Genomic DNA, 22,197 nt, shown 5'->3' with positions numbered 1-22,197 from the left:
TTTAAACCAAAAAGCCCAAATCTCCCTTCCCTTTATGACTAGTAGTCTCAAATGCCTCCGGGACTGATAGAATCGGGGCGGGTAATAGCATGCAATAAGTAACGAAACCATTTCGTGCTTTAATATCTTAACGGGGTGGGAAATGGTAGATATGGATATGATGACCGGTGCGCCAATACCACGTGTAACCCCTCTTTTGAGGAGTGATTATCGGGTATTGCATTGATGTGATCCATATTATTTGTAAACCTAGGACCCCCTTCCTTTTTTCTTACTTGTTTGCTTTATTTTCAGAACTCTTTTAACTACTTCAACTTCAGCTTTTCTCTATTTTCTCTCAACTTCAACTACTTGCAACCATTATGTGAAAACCCTCTTTGTATTGGAAAACCTTATGTGTCTATTTGTTGTTCGCACTTAAAGTCACAATTGTAGCATAGTCGGGAACCACACTAGTAGATCTCGAGGGGTGCCTAACACCTTCCCCTCGAGATAATTTTTAGCCCTTACCCAATCTCTGGTTTTCTAAATCAAAATCCTTCTTAGTGTCCTAATGCACTTTAATCATTAGGTGGCGACTCTTCAATCCAAACCCAATTCCCAAAAGGGAACGAGTTGTCCTCTCGAATGTCATAAACCCGATTTCGTGAGGAAAAGGGGGCGCGACAGCCATCACCATCACCATCTCCAAGAAGTCTTCACTCATCATCATCCGTACCCCCATTGGCTTCAGGCGTCGCCGCATCATACCCGCAATTGACGCGATCCTCCCGCGTTTTCACTCACGCTTCTTCATATGCAGCCTCAATCACAGTTCCCGCCTCCCACAAACTCTTATATATATCCCGCTGGGCTTCGGCGTAAACCCAAAGCTCGTGCATATGGCGGTGAACGGCGGTGGAGGAAGATTCAATCTGAGCCAACAGACGCCCATTTTCTGCCTCTAGTGCGACCCGATCTCCCAATACCGATACCTTTTGATCAATATCGTTGATGCACTTCTCGAGCCTTGCCTCCATGAGGGTAGTCGTCGCTCTTTCCAACTCATGTTCAGGCTGGAGGACATGGATGGTGTTCTCCAGGGCCACCGCCCTCACCGAAGCTACGGACCAAGCACTCTCGATGCTCTCCAACCCAGCGACCTTGTTCTCCAGCGCGGTCAATTTCCCCATCCATTCCACGCTCATCGCCTCGATCTCGATCAAGTTCTGATCCATCTCCGACTGCATTGACCTCAATTTCTCCTGCAGATGCTCACATTCTGCAGCGACTCCCTTGCCCAACTCGAGCTCCTCGTCCTTCATTCAAAGCTGCTCCTTAAGCACACTCTTGTTGCGGATAACTTGCATCAACTCCTGGTCCCTTTTCTCCAACTCCTCACCAAGAGCCCAATTATCGGGGTTTGTCTTCAGCCGCTCATGCATCTCATGGCACTTGTTGCGGTAGCGACGATATTTCTCCAACATCTTCAAGAAAATCTTGGCCCAAATGTTGGCCCTGCGAATGCTTTCCACTTCCACCATATACATCTGAAAAATGTTAAGACGGGTCAGGATCGTATCATCAAGAAATGCGACGGAAAAGCGAAAGTAAGCATAACATACCCTTAAGCCCATAACGGTCACCTCATCCATTAAATCAATATCAGGAACAGACCGAAGGGCCGCATTCTCGGCTGCGGAGCATAACATGCTGAACTGCGGCACCAGATCATCCGTGTCCCCTAAAAGATTGGTATCAGAAGGGATCTCAAGAATACGAGCTGAGCCTCTCGCACGAACCACCGAGTGAGTAAGGCCCTCCTCAACATCCTGACATCATCAGGGTTGAGGTCCGATTCGGATTCATAATCGTCGACCACCACGCCTTTCCCTCTTTTAGCAGTCGAAGAGGAAGCACGACCAACTGCAGAGGATGAGGGTACGCCCGAAACTATAACGGCGGCCCCAGAAGTCTGATCTTCTGCCACGACAGGTTGCTAACCACCGACAATGGTGGGAATCTTTGATTGAGCCGAGGTAACGGCTGGTTCCGTCCCTACGGGGGGAGCCACGACAACCCCCTCTCCAGATCCCATTGTAGGAGAGTCATCTAGATGAATCACTTTTGGGGGCGCAGTTTCAAACTCCACTCGTCGTCTCTTCGATGGCCCCTCCTCTTCCCTAGTAGACGAAGATTTACCCATCGGGCGAGCAATGCGGCTCGGGACTTCTGCCTGAGACGTGGCCCTCGCAGGAGTAACCAAGGCCACGGATTCAACTGAAGCAGTCCTCGACGAAGGTCAGGCGATGGGTACCGCGACAGGGTAAGTAGATGAGGCCGGTTGCTGAAAAGATAATGAAGGAGCCCTTGCTCTCCACACTCTCCCTAACATCGACAAACGACACATAAGAGCTAAGTAAAAAGAGCAGAAGAATAGCAAACAGAAACGTCATCTCACCTGTAAGAGGTCTGCGTCCGAACCTTTCATAAAAGGTCGACCATGTGTGAACCCCTACTATATGAGGAAGGATGACACTCACCCATTCGCGAATACCTTTGACAGGCGGAGGGGGCAATTTCTCAGCTGCAAAGACATGATAAAGTTTAGTACCATAACAGAAAACGGTCGGGCATCTCACCGACTGAAAATACAAAAACTTACGTGCAAAGTTCCACTTCTCAGGGATCCCGTTGGGTCCACCACAATGTGCGCAGTGCGCACGTAAAAATAGTTCTCGTAGAAATGACGGTTAGTCTTGTCGTCCATCTTCACCACCAGACTCTTCGACCCCCAAGGACGCATGTGAATCATCGTACCGCGAATAAGTTGAGGGGCGAAGATGCTGAGCATATGGCCCAAAGTGACCTCACAACCGGCAAGTTCTGCGAACTTAAGCAGCATAAGGAATAACTTGTACAAATACGGCGAAAGTTGAGTGGGGCATACCTCGTAAAAACGGCAAAAATCCACCGCCAACAAAGGAAGAGGAAGTGTATACCAATAAGAAAGGGGTAGGCATAGAACACGCAATACCTAGGGCGGTCGAAATGAACTATGTCGTTCCCCACTGCCGGCCGCATATCAACGTAATTGGGGATTTCCCACCTTTTCTTTCAACTCTGCAATGTCCCTCTCTCTCACAATGGAGTGGACAGGTTCTGGTTCCACCCCGGTGCGAGTACTGAAGTCGATCAACTCTCTCCCGGAACGAGGTAGGATCTCAACCATCGATGAGACCTCCTCATCTTCCACCGCATCTACCCCTCCGGTGGCCTGAGCAGCACTTTCCGGTGCCGAAACTGTGGCGGGAAGATCGGTGCGAGAGAAATCACCAGCCATTTTGTACAGATGAGGCGGCAAAAAGACATCGGGAAGAAAAGATGGAGATTTTCGGTTAATTAAAGGCAAATGAAAACTTAGAGTGTCAGAAGGAAAATATATCTGCAGAATTCTCTCAAGCAAAAGGTAAAGAAGTGTGTCAATCGAATGATAAACTCCCTCTATTTATAAGAGACATAAATCCCCCGAGCACGAAACTCAAGAGTCGCCAAACGAATTTGATAGGGCACGAAATGTTTCAGTTCCCCAGGAATGTGTGTCATAATGACAATAACCACGAAATGATGCTTTGATGCCAAACGGCGTTTCGGTTCCGAAACCGCCGCAACGGTCCATGGGTATCGAAAGAACGCCACCACCCCGCCTAAAAACCCAAGTAATGTAGCTAAGGAATGAGAAGTCAGAAGTCAGATTTAGCTCGACTTCGTAGCGATCATGATCCGTGAGGACGATCCCGACAGACGGAGGGACTAATTGTATTGGTCAAAATCTGACCGTCACGACCGAACTGATCAACGTCCCGCCTAAGAGACCAGGCAGTGAAAGATAACATAGTCCACTCTACACCCTTTTCCCGATATCCATCGAGTTGGAAGGAGGAGCGCCTAAAGGGAGGACTAAGACACATTGGAGGCAGGCGAGCGTCGGACCAAGCAAAGAGCAAGGGTGCCTCGACTATATATAGTAAGGGAAAACCTTCGATTAGGGGGGTTGCTCCCTCCATTCTCTCTCCGAAGCTCTCTTCTTGTATTCTTGATAGGAAAGAAGTAATCTATAGAAGAAAATGTAAAGCTATCTCCCAATCGATCGATGGGAAACACAATATAGAATTTCAATAAGATCATTTACATCTCTTTTATCTTATATACGATCCATGCTATTAGCTCATTGATCCGGGATTAATTATATTTGACTAAGATTTACCCCTTCATCTTCTTTGATTGATTTGTTCAAAAAAGTTTCGATATCTTTTGAGTCAAACAATAATATTAAGTAATTTTAATCTCAAGTAGTCGTTATTGCTAGTAAGCATTATTTTTGCTTTCATTAGGTCATATATTTTTAAAAATTTGCTTTAGTTTCAAGTAAGTGCAGGTATTTTTAAAAAAAATCTCACTCCATATAATTTTAGGTCCACCTCATCATTTTGTTATACTTTCAGTCACCGTGATTTAATGCTTAGGGACTAATACATTTAATATATGTTATAATAGCAATGCATACTGAGTGCTAGAAATTGACTACGTCTACACACTAGAGATATTAAATATGTTTCATTCACTAACCAGCAGAAAACATTTTGAAAGAAAATAACTTTTATGGAATATTTCTCATATCCAACACAATTTGTAACTGAAAAACCAAAAACAAAATTTTTTCATGTCAATGGCACTACCTACAAACTTTCTAGGGGATATAATCCACTTTGAGATATACACGCAATTGAACACTTAGTATTTAATCAAATAATTTTATATAAAATGAGATGAATGAAGTACAAAAGAGAAAAAAAATCATCAAGGAATAGGGTAAAAGTTGTGGATAAGATTCTTCTATCTCTAGTGTTTCGAGTTCGAGCTCTAAAATTAAGAAACCCTTAATAATAAATGACACATAATCAAAATAATATATATCACAAAAAGAAAAAAGAAAAAAAAAGGATAAAGAACCAAGTGGTCATTATCGTGTGTGCAACCTTTTTAACTGCCCCCAGCTGGTAGCCGCGTTGAACAGATTTTGACCTAAATACCCACAGTGTGAAAAAGAATTACAGCCGTTTTTCACTGTTTCCCCCGTCTGAGTCAGTCCTCAGCCGCCCATTTAAATTTCTTTTTCCATTGCAATTTGCAATTTACAAGTTGAACTACCTCACCCACTCCACTGTTTTAAAAGAGAACTAATCATTTGGTCCTTCTAATCAAATTAAATTATTATTTCTATATAGAATCTTAAATTAAAACGAATAAATATTAATTAATTATAATTAGATGATAGAAATTTGTCTAAAAGACATGCTTTCTAAGTATTTCATTTCGAAATATACTAATCTGATTATTCTGAGTTCGCTATACAGAAATTGAACTTAGGCAGTAAAATATTTTTTATAAATTAAAAAAAAAACCTTAAAATTGAACTTGAAATCGAAAAGAACTCACTTAATAGAGGAGTCACATTTTAAAAAGGGGATTAAATTCTTTTCATCCAAAAGTTACACTGTATAATTAAAATAGAAGTCAAATTACTTTCTATACATTAAAATTTTGAAATCTCCGTAAACTAAAAAAATATACTCTATAATGACAAAAATAGCACAAAATATTACGATACATTAACGTTTTACATTCTTTTGAATTCCCTTTTAAAATTCGTGAGTCTACCTTATACCTTTCGAAAGTTAAAAATCACGCATTATTCTTTAATTTTTTCTTCCCACAAACATCAAACTTTTTACAACTTTTAAATTTAAAATTAATTTAAAGACGTGTTAAGTTTGTGGATCGTAGGGGTGGACATCGGTCGGTTCGGTTCGGTTGTGAATGTTATTGGTTTAGCTTATCGGTTTATACGTATGCTAATCCGATAACCAAACCGATAAGATATTGGTTATCTGTTATCGATTAATCAGTTGTTGATCGTTATCGGTTTGGTTATCAGTTTACCGGATAAGATAACTCAATCTAAATTATAGAGGGAAAAAGTAATGAGTGATAATGTATAGCGTATAAAGAATATGATAAATTTTCTCTATATGTTCAACGAAAAATTTGGGAGGGTTACAACAACAGATAGGGAATTGGGAAAACTAGAAAATTTATATATCTAAGGGTAAAATTATATTTTTATAAAGTTTATTGGATTATCGGTTAAATCGTTAATAAAAATGGACAAATCGAGACCCGAACCGATAAACTAATAGTAAAATAACACTAAATCATTACCGAACCGTTAATCTAATAACCCGATACCGATAATCCAATAAGCTTTTTTCGGTTGGGTTATCGATTTTACCCGATATATGTCCGCCCTAGTGCAACGTGTTAGATAAGCTACCGACGTGCTGACGTGTACAGAACAAATCACTAACATTTTCACACACTAACAGTGACGGTAGCCATCTAAAACGGCTAATTTTACTTTTTTTTTTTTTTTTAACTCCCTCCCATATTTATAGCATGTTTGCTAAAACTTTAAAATCGGCTTATTTTAAATTTTTTTAAAAAATACAAAGTTTGTATTTGACTAATAATTTTTAAAAAAATTTAAGAATAATTAGTGTTTAGCTAAGCTTTAAAAAAAATTTTACGTGCATTTTTCTAAAAAAATATACTTTTGGAAAGACGCTATTTTTTTCTGCTCTCAGAAATATTTGTGCTTTTATTTAAAAGTATTTTTTTTCTCTAAATGCTTGGCTAAACACCTTAATTTTTAAAAAAACACTGTTACCTAAAAAAGGAAAAAATTCAAAAAATAACTAGATTTACAAGTGGTCATTCAAAAATAGCCACAGTTTCAAAAGTAATCGAAATTTAGCCACTTTTTATGTAAAGATAAATCTGAACGAAAACACTGTTCAAAATCCAGAAAAATACTCCAGTATAATATACCGGTCCAGCATAATATGTTGGAAGTTCATACACAAGTGCACCGAACTCCAGTATATTATGCTGGATCGGTCTCTGTTGCAGCAAAATAATGACTATTTTTTAATAACTTGGCAAATACTGACTATTTTTGAATAACCAGTCCGAAAACTGACTAGCCCGTGCTATTTTAACCCTAAAAAAAAATACTTTTAAGCAAAAAAAAGAAAAAAAACTTGGCCATACCAAAAACCAGACTATTAATAACATACCAAAATCTTTTACCGGAAAATTCGATTCTCTTTCTATAAATCCAAATCGAATCTTTTTCTCTCAATTTGAATAGCATATATAATCCCTATTATCACAACAATTTTAAAAAAAAAGTATTTCTTAGAAGCAAAGAAAACCATTTGGGGAGGAAAACTAAAAAGAAAACAATTAAAAAAAACTGTGTGTATATAGGGTAAAAACTTGACTCATTTCCAGCAAGTTGAAGAGAAGTTTCAGTTGGCCAGTGATTCTTGTTTCCTTGTTTAGAAACAAACCGTTTACTTCATTATCAAAATTTATTACTTCTGCCTTCAATTAGGGTTCTACTTCAAGGTCTGTATCCAATATATATACATACATTTTGCTGTTTCTGCAATATATACAGAATCTCTTTTAGGTATTGATTGATAGATTAGTTTTGATTTTTGTGATATTTTTTTTTTTGTGTTTTTGGGGTTTGTTGTTTAGTACATTTATAAAGTTGGATATAAGATTTTCATTATTTAGTGGTAGATTATGCTTAGAGTTTAATTAGATTATGGTTTCTTTGATTATTGAATACTTTGTTCATTTTGCTGAATTTAGGGGTTGATTATTGGATAATACTAATTGGTTATTCTTTTTGTTTGTCTGCTTTGATTGAAAAAATTGGATCTTGCAGTTGGTTTGTGTGTTTGTGTGTGTGAAAGTTTGGTGTTAGGCTTTGTGAGGAGTACCTCAGTTTGCTGTTTTTAATAAATATTATTAATTATTAATATTAATTTTTATTAAGTAAAAGTTTCTGCTGTCTATACAGTTGGTTCAGTTTATACAGAATATCTTTTAGATATTGATTATTAGATTGGTTTTGTTTTTTTGGGGTAATTACAGTTTAATCCATTTCTAAAAATTTCATTTTTAGTGATAGATTATGCTTAATAAGATTATGGTTTCTTGATTATTGGATTCTTTATTCAGTTTGCTGAGTTTGGGGGTTGATTCCTTATTGGATAATAGTACTAATTGGTTACATATTACCTTTTCTGGCCCCACTTGTAGGATTATATTGGTTTTGCTGCTGTTGTTGATTATAGTTATGTCCATTTCCTAAGATTTGGTTTTGGGATTTTGGGGTCTTTATAATTTGGTCCATTTTCAAAGATTTCACTATTTAGTGTTAGATTATGCTTAGAGTTTAATTGGATTTTGTGTTTCTTGGTTAATGGGTAATACTAATTGGTTTTGTTGTCTGCTTTGGTGAAAAAAAATTGGATCTTGCAGTTGGGGTTTCTCTGCAGAAGAAGAAGAAGAAAATGGCATTGTTGAACAATTGTGAAAATATGGGGTTAGGCATTGTGAGGAGTACCTCGTTTGGGCGAAAACGAGTCACTTTATCGAATGCAGTAGACGTTGATTTCATTTCAACAATGCCCACGAAAAGATTCTGCGGTCAGAACTCATTTTCTACGAACGAGAAATCTGGTCTTGAATCCTTGCCTAAAGATATCTTGGTTAGTACAGAATCTATTTCTTTTTGTGTATAGTTTAGGAGATGTGAGCTTAATTTTGCTGAAACAGATGTGCTTCTTTATGCAGATAAGGATAGTGTGTGGAGTTGATCATGATGATTTGAAGAGTCTGTTTCATGTATCAACGGCAATTAGAGAAGTGGTAAGTGTTAATTTTTTATGAAATATTGTCAAATATCGATTGAGGAAGTAGCAATTAATCTAAGTATTGATGACCTGTTGTTTTTTGATGTATGTATGAGCAGACTCTGATTGCGAAAAGATTGCATTTTGAATTTAGTACACCGAGAAAGACTCTTCCTTTTCGGAATGTTTTTGATGTGGATACTGATGAGGTAGAACCACCAAATGCTCCAAAGCTGTCGAAGATTACCAGGTCTCGATTGAGCAGGAAAAGGCTGGCTGAGATCTCTGTAGCCTTGTTTGCCTCGGATGGCGAAGAAAATTGGCCATAGAGAGAGTTATTTATACAATTGGAAACTGAGGTGTAGAACTAAAAACAGATCATGTATAGCTATTATTGTAGTAGAAACCTATGTTGCTCGGACTGTCCGAAATGTCGGGGGATGCATGTCGGATCCTTCAAAAGTAGTGCATTTTTGGCGGATCTGACACGGGTGCAACAACATTTTGGAGAGTTTGCGCAATATAAGTAGAAACTCAAGAAGGAAATCTTTTTCAAAAGGAAGTGCTTGATCTGATATCTCACCGGGAAGAAAGGTTCGGGGAGATGCACTTGAAGATCACTTGCCCAGTTCTGGAAGGACATGAGTGGAGAATTGTCACCAGATTTGAGCCGCCGTCAATACACTGTTTCATCGTTAGACGGAGCTCTCTCTTTATCATCCTCGTGCTAGATGCCACATTCTTTTTCCTACTTGCGAACCACAGGAACGCCTAGCGCGCAGAGGAAGTCCAACTCAAGGGGAGCTTAGATTGCACATACACTATAATGGTTGAACAGAGATCAACGAATGGACCAAGCACGACAGCGATGCGAACCAGGTTTACATGTCACAACAAATTTTTACAAGCCATTGTTTTTCAACTCTATCATTGAAGATGGGCTTGATTGTTTGTATTGATAGTTAGTTTTAGGGATTCTATTTGAAGGGGCTGCTCTGGCACTTCTGATTTCATAAGAATTTCAGTTGTACATATGGAATTCCACGCATTCTTGTGGTACTAATACTACAGATTTATGTTTAATGAAATAAAAATGTGTTCTGTTTTCCACTTCTATTACCCCAAAATGTTTGAGTTCTTCATTGGTTTATTACTATTTAGATCATTTTATCATCTCGAGCCGTAGAAGCAGTCACTAATGTTGTCATTAGAGTAGGTTGTTTATATCACACCCTTTGGGGTGAGAGTCGTGGAAACGCTTGTTTCTTTCATATTTTGGACCTAAGCTTCATGGAATAATATGCTACTGCTGAAACACGGAAGAATTGAAATCTTATATCAAAACACTATGTATGGATGGTATGAACTGCCTAAACAAGAATTCTTGAACAACAAACAGCCAATTCAGATATTCACGACCAAGAAGTAAGAAGTACTGGATTCTCTTTCGGGGCCCTGAAAGGAGAAGGAAAACTGGAATGCCAACAAGCGTCTCTCTAGACCTTGCGTGAATGCGAGATGCCTTGTGCACCGGACCGGATTATTTTTTTTTCTCCTATAGTTTGATGCATAAGAGTCTAAAATTATGGGTATTTAGAACTTAATTTCCTTTCCAAATGCATCAGAAGCATGTGTTAATGTTTCCAGTTGCTTAGTGACAGAGAAGCAAAGACAAAATAGGGAATCCTAAGCTGAAATAAGACATGTTACAAGACAAATTCTGTCTTTGTCCATGTTTTTGGCACTAACATTTGGTTCATTTATTAATTAACCCCTATTCTGGTCACTTGTAATAAACAACTTAAAATTGTTTGCTAAGATTTCTGGGTAGCTATATTGCAGGTGACTTAATGGGAACTCCTCAAAAGTTTAGTACATGTATTTTGCATGTAAGTTTGAAATTCATAGATATCCTTACCGAGAAATACTTGATGTCCATATTATTTGTCTTATAAGATTTTTGTATATTCTTTTAGAAAGACATTTTAATAACCTTAAGTATAAGAATATTGTCTACTACTTGTTTCGATCACTTCAATAATCATATTTTCTTGTTGTTGTTACTGTTTCCTTTTTTTTTTCTTGAGCCGAGGTCTATCAGAGACAACCTCTCTACCTTTACCAAGTAGGGGTAAGGTCTGCGTATATATTATCCTCCCCAGATCATAGTTGTGGGATTAAATATTGGATTTGTTGTTATATAAAAATATTGTCTACACTTCCTTTATCTCATAAATGTTTTGCTTAATTATCACCACTAACTGGAGCAGTAGGATAAATTAAAAAAAAAAACAGAGTAATAAGTAAATTTTGTTTTGCTTTCTAAAAAATGACAAATATTTTAAAATGAATTTAATTTGTCAAAATGACAAATAATATGTACCCGAGAGAAAATATATAGTCTTCTGATTGCACTGAGAATGAGGTGAAAAAGTTGTATTTATTGTATTTCAAAACAAAGGAGGGAGTATTTTAATATTGGTATTGTGGGCACAGCTTGTAAATCATATAACTATTGGTAGAATTTGCGGCATTGTTAAAGCCTTGATTAGCTTTAATCATGATTTAGAAATTTATAGCCAGCTTGTAAACCTCTCACTTCTTGTTGTTCATAAACACTTTCTGCTGGCAAGTCTGATTTTGCTGGAAAGGGGATACACTGGCAAGAAAAAACGAACTTCAACCCATATTTTTTTAAAATTTCAATCAAATCTGTGTTCAAGCGCAAAACAGAACAACAACAACAATAACATAACTAGTAAAATTTTATGAGTAAGGTATGGGGTGTACGCAAATCTTACCCTACCTTATAAAAATAGATAAACTATTTTCGATAAGTTCTCGACTCAAGAAAACTTGATCCCAGCAGTCATGGAAAAAAAATGGTTGTAAAGAAATTATGAAGAAAAAGAAAACCATTGCCTTATTGAGTCCAAGGTGAATCCAATCAAGATTTTATAATAGAGCCGAACATAAGAAGAGTGAAGTTCAATTTGTTACTCTCTCCGTTTCAATTTATGTGAACCAATTTTCTTTTTAGTCCGTGCAAAAAAGAATGACATCTTTTCTTATTTGAAAACAATTTACCTTTATGTAATGATTTATAGCTACACAAAATATATGTGCTTCATTTTATACTACAAGTTCAAAAGTTTTTTCTCTTTTCTTACACTTTGTGCCCAGACAAATAGGTTCACATACATTGAAACGGATTGAGTAAACTTCGCTTCATGTAGTTCAGTTTAGTTTTAGCTTAGGTTTATTCGGTAAAATAAAATTGAATAAAAAATAAAATAAATAGAAATAAGAATTAATTCGAAATACTAAATAAGAAATAAGAATAAGGAGTCTTTATATCGCGTTACCGAGGACCTCGTTTCAAAAAAATACGCCGCCTAGGGGCTTTACCAGGACTAACTAATAAAAAGCCTAGGAACGGAAGTGATCTTAGAAACCAATCGCATTCCGGGAAAAAATCTCAATATCGTATTCGTCTAGAAGAAAAACAAAAATTGCGTTTTCATTATGGTCTTACAGAATGACAATTACTTAAATACGTTCATATCGCCAGAGAAGCCAAGGAGTATAATATAACTGTCACGTCCCAAACTACCCCTAAGACCTGACTGGCACCCAGCTAACACCACTCGCCAGGCGAACAAATTCATGTACTTAACCTTTTATATAAGCACTGAGAGAAACACGTACAAGTCCAAATGCATTAAATATCACTAAATACGAAGTAATTATCCAATTAAAGCCATAATCTATTTATAAATTCTAACGAGCACTCAAACAATGAATCTCTAACCCAAATTTCATACTAAGACCACAGAGCATCTAACAGAGTAATAGAAGTTTGACTGACGGGCATGCAAACCCGAAAGAAATAATAAACATAAGATAGGTAGAGCTGAAATAGCGGCCTCCACGAACAATGCGACGGCTCACCTCAGCAATAGAATCCACTCAACGAACTCGTTAGCCACTAGCCTCGTCCTCAGCAATAGTATCTGCATAAACATGCAGGTAAGGAGTGAGTTATACGTAAATATAACCCAGTAAGATCCTTGACCCACCACTCTGAATACCTCTGGAACAAATGTTAGAAAATACAAACACACAAAGAGCACAGAAATAATATGCACAAAAATTCTTTCACCATATAGTTACTCTATAAGGCCTAGACAATTATTCAACAACAATACTATATATATCTCAACACAATCTACACTAAGGACTTGTCATTAATGGCAGTGTAGGAAATTAACCAAACACCACGACGAGTCCACGACGGCATAACAATGCCCCAAATCTATCACGGCGGCATACACAATGCCCCAAATATATTACGGCGGCATACACAATGCCCCAAACCTATCACGGCGGCATACACAATGCCCCAAATATATAACGACAGCGAAGAAATAATTTCTAACGCCCCAACGCCATAGCACGAGGCTACGCCACACCGCATCACAAATCACTTATTAAATGCTTTAGCTTTGTACAAAATAATATATATTTGCGGCTAGTCAATGACCACTGATTCTGCCAAGCGCACACTTGTCCCAACACATGGACCAGGTAGACAAAATATATTTTCAAAACGGATTTTAGAAAAGCAAACATCAAAGCTTAAAGTCTCACTTACCTCGTTATCGAGAAGTTTTGCAACTTTGCCACGTCTAGTCCACCAATCAAACGGCCTCTAATGGCCTCAATCTATCCAAAATATTGAATAACACGTCCTAATTAGTCTAGGTGAACAGTTTCCATAATCTTAGGACGTGTCAAAATTAAGGTCATCCCTCAATTCAATTAATAAAAATCTATACACGACTAATATCAAACGTGGCATTTTCAACAGTAGAAAAAATGCGGAAACAATGGTCTCATATATAAGCCAGCAGTTCCCAAGTAATGGTTTCTCATACTAACAAAATTGACTACTTTATTCTTATGCTATTACAAATTACTATTCAATAATTACAACATCATTAGTTAAATCACTATGTTACCAGTGCAGTGATCTAAACCCCATATTTTATACTTTAACTCCATTAATCTAAATTCAAGATTGTCTCCCCTAATTATTGGCTTACTCATGAATGCTATCACTTTTTACTTCCCAATCATCACTATTTTTATTACCATAACATAATCAATGCTAATAAATAGCAAGTGAACTACAGTAACATCGATATGATACCTGTTTGTGAATCGTGTTTATTTTTCCAGTGCTATCGCCGCCGCCCGTCGTTCCCTTCTCGTGGAAAAATTCCAGTGCTATCGATATAGTAACATCGATATATATATATATATATATATATATAAGTAAACCTCAATTATTTCTTTTTCTACCAAACTAAGGATACCGATTATAATATCTAACCAATGAGTAAGTGGTGAGCTTGACCCACTTATTAACCTTTTAAATACTAACTAAATTCACTTCCTTCCACTTTAAAATTTATAATATGTAATTGGCTCACTAACCACCTATTTAATACAGTATCTTATATGTTATATTAAATCATCTTTCAGTATTTTAGTACTTTTTCAATAGCCATAAATAAATTAATTCACTAACCTCGCAATTAATAAATATTAAAAAAATTGGGTTATTACAATAACCGAGTTTTAAGTGAGAATCGATGCTTTATGTCCGTGGATATTTTAAAAAATTAAATAAGCTAGTTGAATAAGAAGAAAAATGTAAGAATAAATATTTAGATTGAAATTAAATAGAGACGGAGCTATAGTTTTCTTTTGGTACAAGTATTTAGGGGATTACAGAAATATTAAAGATAATAGTAAAAGTTCCTTCACCGTCAAAATTGAAGGGTGAGAATTAATTATTACAATTAATTGAGTCAACCTAAAAATAATTTGCGAAGACAGGATTTAAATATGTGACCTCAAAGTGCCTTGTAAGCTACTCCCTCCGGTTCACAATAAATGATCAGTTTACTATTTTATTTTGGTTCAAAATAAGTGTCCAGTTAAGTAATCAAGAAAAAATGCAATTTGTTTTTACTCTTTTACCCTTATGTGCATATCCTTAAAAAGTGTTCTCACTCCTCACTATAACTATGTGACCAATATTTAATAAGGGTAGTTTAGTCATACTAGGTATTTTTGTATAGGATTTAGCATTTTCTTAATGAGCGTGCAGGAAACTGGTCACTTATTCTGAACCGGAGGGAGTACTGATTAAAACAATTGTGGTGGTAAAGTTAGACATTTCTATAACAACATCCATATATAGCAGTCATTCACTATGAAAGTCAAGTTTTCCTTAGAACTAATTTTTAAAGTTATATTTTACCTTTCTATAACAGTTTTTTTTACCTATAACAACAACATCCATATTTATAACAGAATCATTAAGATTACTAATAATAGTTTTAAAAATATACCCACAATCTTTTCCAATAAACAAAGTCTCTATCTTGCATAAGACATAAGATTTGAGGATTTGCACATGATATCTTTTCCATTGGACAAATTTTAAAAAATATTTAGATAGAAAATTTAATTATTAAGCTCTTAGATTGTCTTCAAGGGAAAACTATTGGATACTTTTTGCTGAAAATTACGACACGAATATTTGCTAATTCAAGTATTATATCCCTAGTAAAAGAATAAATTTACAAAATAAGCTATAATTACAAAGTTCTTCCATCAATCTTGAAAGAATTTATTTTTCTAGGTAGCTTTAAAATATCTGTCTTAGAGTTTAAATCTGTATACATTTGCTTATGAATTTATTAATAATGTATTAACTTTCTTCGATATTTAACTAGTGAAATATATATATCTTTTTAGATTTTCAATTTGAATAATTTTGTTTATCTTTTATATGTAACATTAAAAAAGTAAAAGTAATTGATTTTTAGATAATGTTTATTGATAAAAGCCAAAAAATATTTAAATGTCAAATATTGTTATAGGGGTACAACAGTCATTCACCAAATCAAAAAATATCGAATCAAACAAGACTATTATAGAAGGGTTGACTGTAGTTAAAAAAGCATAAGTTAGAGGTGACCGGTTTATGATTTTTCGTTGATTTTAACTCATAAATACTTTTTTGTATTTACTAAACGTGTGCAAGTAGTTTGAAAACGTATAAGTGTTTGGTTCTCCTATTAGTAATCACTAGTGGATTTAAAATTAATGGCAAGCTAATGGGAGCTTGACAATGGGTCTGCCTTTCGGGTGAGCATTTTGTGGGAGTACTTTATGTGCATTAGATAAATTCTCCTTGTGTAATGGCCTGCAAACTGTAAAGGGGATATAAATCGCACTAGGCAAATTCGGTGCGACAGACTTAACTCAGAAGACATTGGAGGGAGAATTCGATCCTAGATCATCCATATGGATTACCACCCTCCAAACCAACGGGGCAACCGAAGAGTGTTATTTTCACTCTCTAATTATAATATCAAGTTGTCATAATTTTCCGACATTCCAAGTTGAGAGGAAAACAGAAAAATAACTAACACGAATTAGTAAAACATTAAAGTAATAGAAAATAGGGAATCCTAAGATGAAATGAGACAAAACAGAGAATCTTAAGCTGAATTAAGATTTCGTTTAAGACAAATTCTTTGTCTCTGTCCATGCGGTACAAGTGTTTTTTGGCGGTAATTATTAATTAGCCTAGGAGGCAGGAGCACAAGTTAAAATTTGCTCATGTATAATTTGAAATTTAGCAATTTTCTCATCCATCATATTTTTGGTCCAATTTTATTCTCATTATTAGAAAAAATTCTTATTGTTAACTTTTATCCTAATGAAGTTCCAAATACGAAGATATTTTTAAATCATACTAATAAAATAATTAAGGGTACATATAAGCTTTTTTTTTTTTTTTTTTCAAAACTTTTAAACACGTGAAGTCCACTAATATTAAAGCTCCGTAAAAAAAGCATAATTTAAAAGTAAAGACTTTGCGGCCTTCATGGCATTGTTAAAGCCTTGATTGGCTTTAATTAAGATTTAGGGATTGTTGCAAGCTTTCATAAAGTCAAGCCAACCAGAGGTAGAGTCAGGTCTAATTGAAGTTTGTTTGTACTCATTTAGAGGGCAAAAATAAAATATTTTTTTAAGTGAAAATAATATTTGAAAATTAGATTTGTGTTTGATGGATATAATTTGGAGTTGTTTTTTGAGTTTTGTAAGTGATTTGAAGTAAAATTTTGAAAAACCGTTTTTTGGAGTTTTTCAAATTTTCGAAAGATTCTTAAATTCAACTTCAGATGAAATTTAAATTTTCATGGCCAAACACCGATTCCAAACTAAAAAAGTTGAAAAAAAATGAATTTTTTATGTCCAAACAGGCCCTAATTTGTGTGATGACTCATCACCTGTTTTTAAAATGAATTCTGCGTTTCGAGGCCTTAAAAACCTCTTCTGTCTCACCTCGATTTGCGTGCGCAGTCCGGGCGCATAGCCGGAAAGCTAATATGTGAAAATCTGTGAAAAATGATAAATTTTGATTATAAAATGATTAAGTTGAAGTAAATTTTTAAAGAAAATTATTTTCTGAAGTTATTTATGAGATTTGGAAATGAATTGTGATTAGAACTCGATGGTATCGGGTCCGTATTTTGGTTCTGGCGCGCGGTACAGGTCTTATATGTGATTTAAGATAAGTCTGTGAAATTTGGTAAGAAATGGACTTGAAACGACGTGAATCAGATTATTTTTGAGAAATTTGGAAATTTGAAGATCTTAAGAAAATTTCAAGATTTTGATGCTAAATTCCTAGTTGTTGATGTTATCTTAGTGATTTGAATGCACGAGCAAGTCCGTATGATGTTTTTAGATTGGTGTGCATGTTTGGTTGGGAGCCCCGAGGGCTCGAGTGAGTTTTGGATAGGCCACAGAGTGAAATTTTAACTTAGGGAATTGCTGGTATGCTTTAGGCCTGCAGGCTTCGCATTTGCGAAGCCTGTCTCGCAAATGCGAGCAATGTATCGCAAATGCGAGAGGTGGCCTGGGCTGCCTTCTTTGCAAAGGCGAAGTGTCTATCGCAAATGCGACATCTGCCTGTAATTCCCCTTAGTCGCAAATGTGAGACCTCAGTCGCAAATGCGACACTGCTTTCGCAAATGCGAACATAGCAAAGGTCGGGGTTCGCAATTCCCATACCTGCAACCTGTAATTTTTATACTTAGCCGAAAATCAACTATTTTTTACATCTTTTCAAAACACAAACTCCTTAGGGCGATTTTTCAAGAACAACTCTTCTTCCAAATTGATTGTAAGTTAATTTTAACTCGTCTCCTTCAATCATTAATATCTTTTAACATGATTTCAACTCAAAACCAATGATTTTCATGGAGGAATTTGGATGTTTTGGGTAGAACCTAGGTTTTTCAAAAATTTGGGGATTTGGACCTCGATTTAAGGTCCGATTTCAAAACAAATTATATATTTGAGTTCGTGGGGGAATGAGTAATCGGGTTTTGGTTCGAACCTAGGGTTTTGACCATGTGGGCTCGGGGACGATTTTTGACTTTTTGGGTAAAACTTGAGAAAACTCATTTTCATGCATTAGAATTGATTCATTTAGCGTTTATTGATGTAATTAAGTAACTTGAGACTAGATTCGAGCGAATTGGTGGTGGAATCAAGGGGTAAAGCGCTAGTAAAGCGATAGTTGAGACGTGAATTATGTTCGTGGCATCGAGGTAAGTGTTTGGTCTAACCTTAGCTTGAGGGATTAGGAGTTGTGTCCTATTTGCTACTTGTTTTTCGTTGAGTACCACGTATAGGCATGGTGACGAGTATCTATACGTTGGTGTCGAGCATGACCGTGAGTCTTGAATTGAAATTTATTGTGTTCTTAGATAATAATACGGATGCTTAAGTTGATGATTCTTTGTATTGAACAAGGATTATGGTTATTCTCGTGGAAATTACTTATGACTGAGCATTGGTGTTAGCTGAGGTAGTTAGGTGTTGGAACAATTTTGGTTATAGCCGTCTCTCCCTTGCCGGGACGTAGTTACTTATACTATCGATTCCCTTGTCGGGATAGTATAGTTCTTTATTGATCCCTTGCCGAGACTTTTGTTATGATTGTTGTTGATTGTATATGTGGATCGGATTGTACGCTGCAACAATATTATATGTGGATCGGATTGCACGCCGCAACAATATTATATGTGGATCGGGTTACACGCCACAACAATGATATATGTGGATCGGGGTGCACACCGCAACAATGATATATGTGGATCAGGTTGCACGCCGCAACAGTGATAAATGATATGGATCGGGTTACACGCCGCAATAATGTTGTTATATATTGGGATCGGATTGCGCGCCGCAACAATTGTTGATATAAAGTGTTTATAGATTGGATACAAGTTTCTTATTGTTTTGCCGTGAATTCTAAGCTGTCCTTATGCCGTTACTCTTGATTTACTGTTGATATTGATACACCCCCCTCCCCCCGCAGCATGTACCCCCCTCCCATCTTTTCTTGGTTATTCCTGTTTTATCTTCCGTTGTATATTATATAACTGCACAGGTTTATTTAGTAGTCTGGTCCTAGCCTCGTCACTACTTCGCCGAGGTTAGGCTAGGCACTTACAGCACATGGGGTCGGTTGTGCTGATACTACACTCTACACTATGTGCAGATCCCGGAGCAGCTCTTGGACCATAGCATTTTTGTCACGACCCGAATCAGAGGGCCGCGACGGGCACCCGGTGCTTTACTCAACCGAGTACCAACGTAACATATCTTTCTTATCATACTATCATGAGTAAATGAGCCAGAAAACCGGTCATGAGATAACAAGAATAAAACATAAGGGAATACTCAACATATGAAGACCCAAAATGATATACAAACTTATATAGGTGACATACGTGCCTATAAGGCCGACATGACCATTTGTAAACTCAAAACATAGGCCGACAAGGCCATACAAGTGTCCCTACACCTGGCATCTATCTACAGGCCTCTAAGAGTACATAAAATCATAAAGATCGGGATAGGGCCCCGCCATACCAATGAATATATATCTAAAGCATACTGACCAACAGGCAACTCCGGAGCAAGTGGAGTGCACCAACACCTTCGCTGAGCTGATAGCCTACTAGGAGAACTATCAACGTATCAATCGGGACCTGCGGGCATGACACGCAGCATCCCCAGGCAAAAGGGATGTCAGTACGAATAAAGTACCGAGTATGTAAGGCAGGAAAGCATAAACAAGAACAGTAATGTAAAGAGAGATAGAGGAGATACAACCTGTAACATCTGAGTGCCTCTGGGGGCTATTGACATGAAATGCATAATACATATATATACATGAACTTTTTAAAAACATTCGCCTCTGTGGGCATCATCATCATCATCATCATATCGTACCCGGCCTCAAAGAGGACTCGGTAAAAACGTACCCGGCCATCATAAGGCTCGGTAGAATCGTCCCCGGCCACGTGGAGCTCGGTAAACCCAACTGATTAGTAGTTGCACAATAGGTGCCATACCCGGCCGACTATAGCGCGACTCGGTAGAGTAAAATAGATACATATATATAATGCATGCTCGACTCATGGAATCACGTTCTAACCCTTTCGGAGTGATGTAAGGTCATTGCACCTTCAATTAACATTATGGACATCCCTACCATCAATATGAACCTTAGTGGGATTTAAGGATCATACACACTTGTTTAGAATAACTTTATAAGGAAAGAACAACATGGACAACCTTAGTTTCTAGGAGTAGATCCGTTATGAATTAGCGTACCGTTTATGTTCATGTCACTTTAGATCATGCCAAAAGAAAGAAGTAAGTGCCTTAACATACCTTGTATATTCTTCCCAACACGACAACCTAACATACCCCTATCACTTCATACACAACACGACAACCATAATAGTGTCAACCAACCCGAAAATGTTACGACGAATGACCAACAAACAACCTTGTCATTATGTGGTGTTTCTCTTCAACCTTCCTCCTCTCAACTCCATAAAAATATTGGTAAAAGAGACAACCCAATACCAACAAGAAACAGCCCAAAAATATTCCCACAAGTTCATCAACTCAAAAATAATTTTTTAGTTTACTGAAACACGTTTCGACTTGTCTTTTCTTTCAAATTGGGAAATACAACCAAAAGTACATAATTATACCTCTTATCCAATAAACCGGCCATGAATTCAACTTAGAAATAACTTTACAACCATCCAACCATTACACAAGAACAAACAACATACCATTCTTTCGAAACTAGCTAGGTCTATTCTTTACGATCGAGTTACAACTCGCAAACGCATAGATAATGGAAGGAGAAGCATAAACTTACCTTGTACTGAGTATAATCCACGAAACCTGGTCCTTTTTCATAAAAAATAAGTTCCTCAAAATGGCTACAAGAAGGAGAAAGAGAAACTATCAAGCTGTCCGGACTTTTCAGCACTTGAATCGCGTCGTAACACCCGGAATACCCTAGGGTTTGTGTGGGATTTTTGGGGAGGAGTTGTAGGGTTTCAATTAGGTTTTCTTGGTATGAAATATAGGTGAAATAACTGAGTTTATAATCCCTTAAAATTCCCCTCTTGACCGACTTAGTTGAGGCCTCTCTTTTTGGCAAGTAGGTGATGCACCTACTTGTCACCTACTAGCTGCGCGGTTTCGCGAAAATGCGAATATCTCTATACTCCGAGATCGTATTGATAAAAGGTTTAATGAGATGAAAACTAGACTCATAAATCTTCAATTTCATATGTATATCATACCTTGATTCAATATGTTGGGAGAAAATCCCAGCTACATTTAACCTAAGTTTCAACTCATTCTTGAATGTAACTTGTGATGACCTTTTCCAACTTTTGTTCCACAACTTGCTTGACTTAAAAACATATCACAAGACTATCATACGACTAAACTAACTCATAACATAACCTCATCATCATGTTAATCACCCTTGTATCACCCTAAAAGTATAGGTTATAACATTCCAAACTTGTCGACATTCGACGAAACTTATTTTCTTTAATTCATTTAGCGCCTAAGATTTCCAACCCTTTTGGTACTCGTTATTCATGATCATAAAGATTTGTAACCTCCATTATAAAAGGATTAACTAACTTTACGTACTTTCAAAGTTGATCTCATTTATGAGCTTACATCAATTTACTTACGGATACTCTAACATACGAAAACATAGGGTGTAACATCATTCACCCCTTTAGAACATTCGTCCTCGAATGTTGACTGATCCACTTATTATTTTCATAACCCATAGCTCTTATGAACACTTTAATACTCTTTTAGCCATGTAGGCAACTATTCTTTGAATAAATCCAAAGTCTAGGGTATTCCCCCTTTAGTCCTCTTTCTCATACCA

At 36.7% G+C, this 22,197-nt stretch overlaps 1 protein-coding gene across 1 annotated transcript; it reads left to right on the top strand.

Moving 5' to 3' along the window:
* Nucleotides 1–7,198: 7,198 nt before the first annotated feature.
* On the top strand, nt 7,199–9,920 carry LOC104246452 (F-box protein SKIP27-like). The gene is made up of 4 exons (XM_009802262.2): nt 7,199–7,509; nt 8,437–8,666; nt 8,752–8,826; nt 8,930–9,920. Exons 2-4 carry the CDS (start codon nt 8,469–8,471, stop codon nt 9,137–9,139), a joined length of 483 nt encoding a protein of 160 aa, XP_009800564.1. The 5' UTR covers nt 7,199–7,509; nt 8,437–8,468; the 3' UTR covers nt 9,140–9,920.
* The last annotated feature ends 12,277 nt before the right edge of the window (nt 9,921–22,197 follow it).

The sequence above is a fragment of the Nicotiana sylvestris genome, chromosome 9, assembly GCF_000393655.2.
Source record: "Nicotiana sylvestris chromosome 9, ASM39365v2, whole genome shotgun sequence".
Lineage (NCBI taxonomy): Eukaryota > Viridiplantae > Streptophyta > Magnoliopsida > Solanales > Solanaceae > Nicotiana > Nicotiana sylvestris.
This window is presented reverse-complemented; position numbering and strand designations above follow the sequence as displayed.

What these genes read in the sequence shown, in the direction of transcription:
- LOC104246452 (XM_009802262.2), top strand. Translation starts at nt 8,469, where the DNA reads ATGGCATTGTTGAACAATTGTGAAAATATGGGGTTAGGCATTGTGAGG. An exon ending in CCTTGCCTAAAGATATCTTG is followed by an intron (nt 8,667 to 8,751) that starts GTTAGTACAGAA and finishes TTCTTTATGCAG; the next exon opens with ATAAGGATAGTGTGTGGAGT. An exon ending in CAACGGCAATTAGAGAAGTG is followed by an intron (nt 8,827 to 8,929) that starts GTAAGTGTTAAT and finishes ATGTATGAGCAG; the next exon opens with ACTCTGATTGCGAAAAGATT.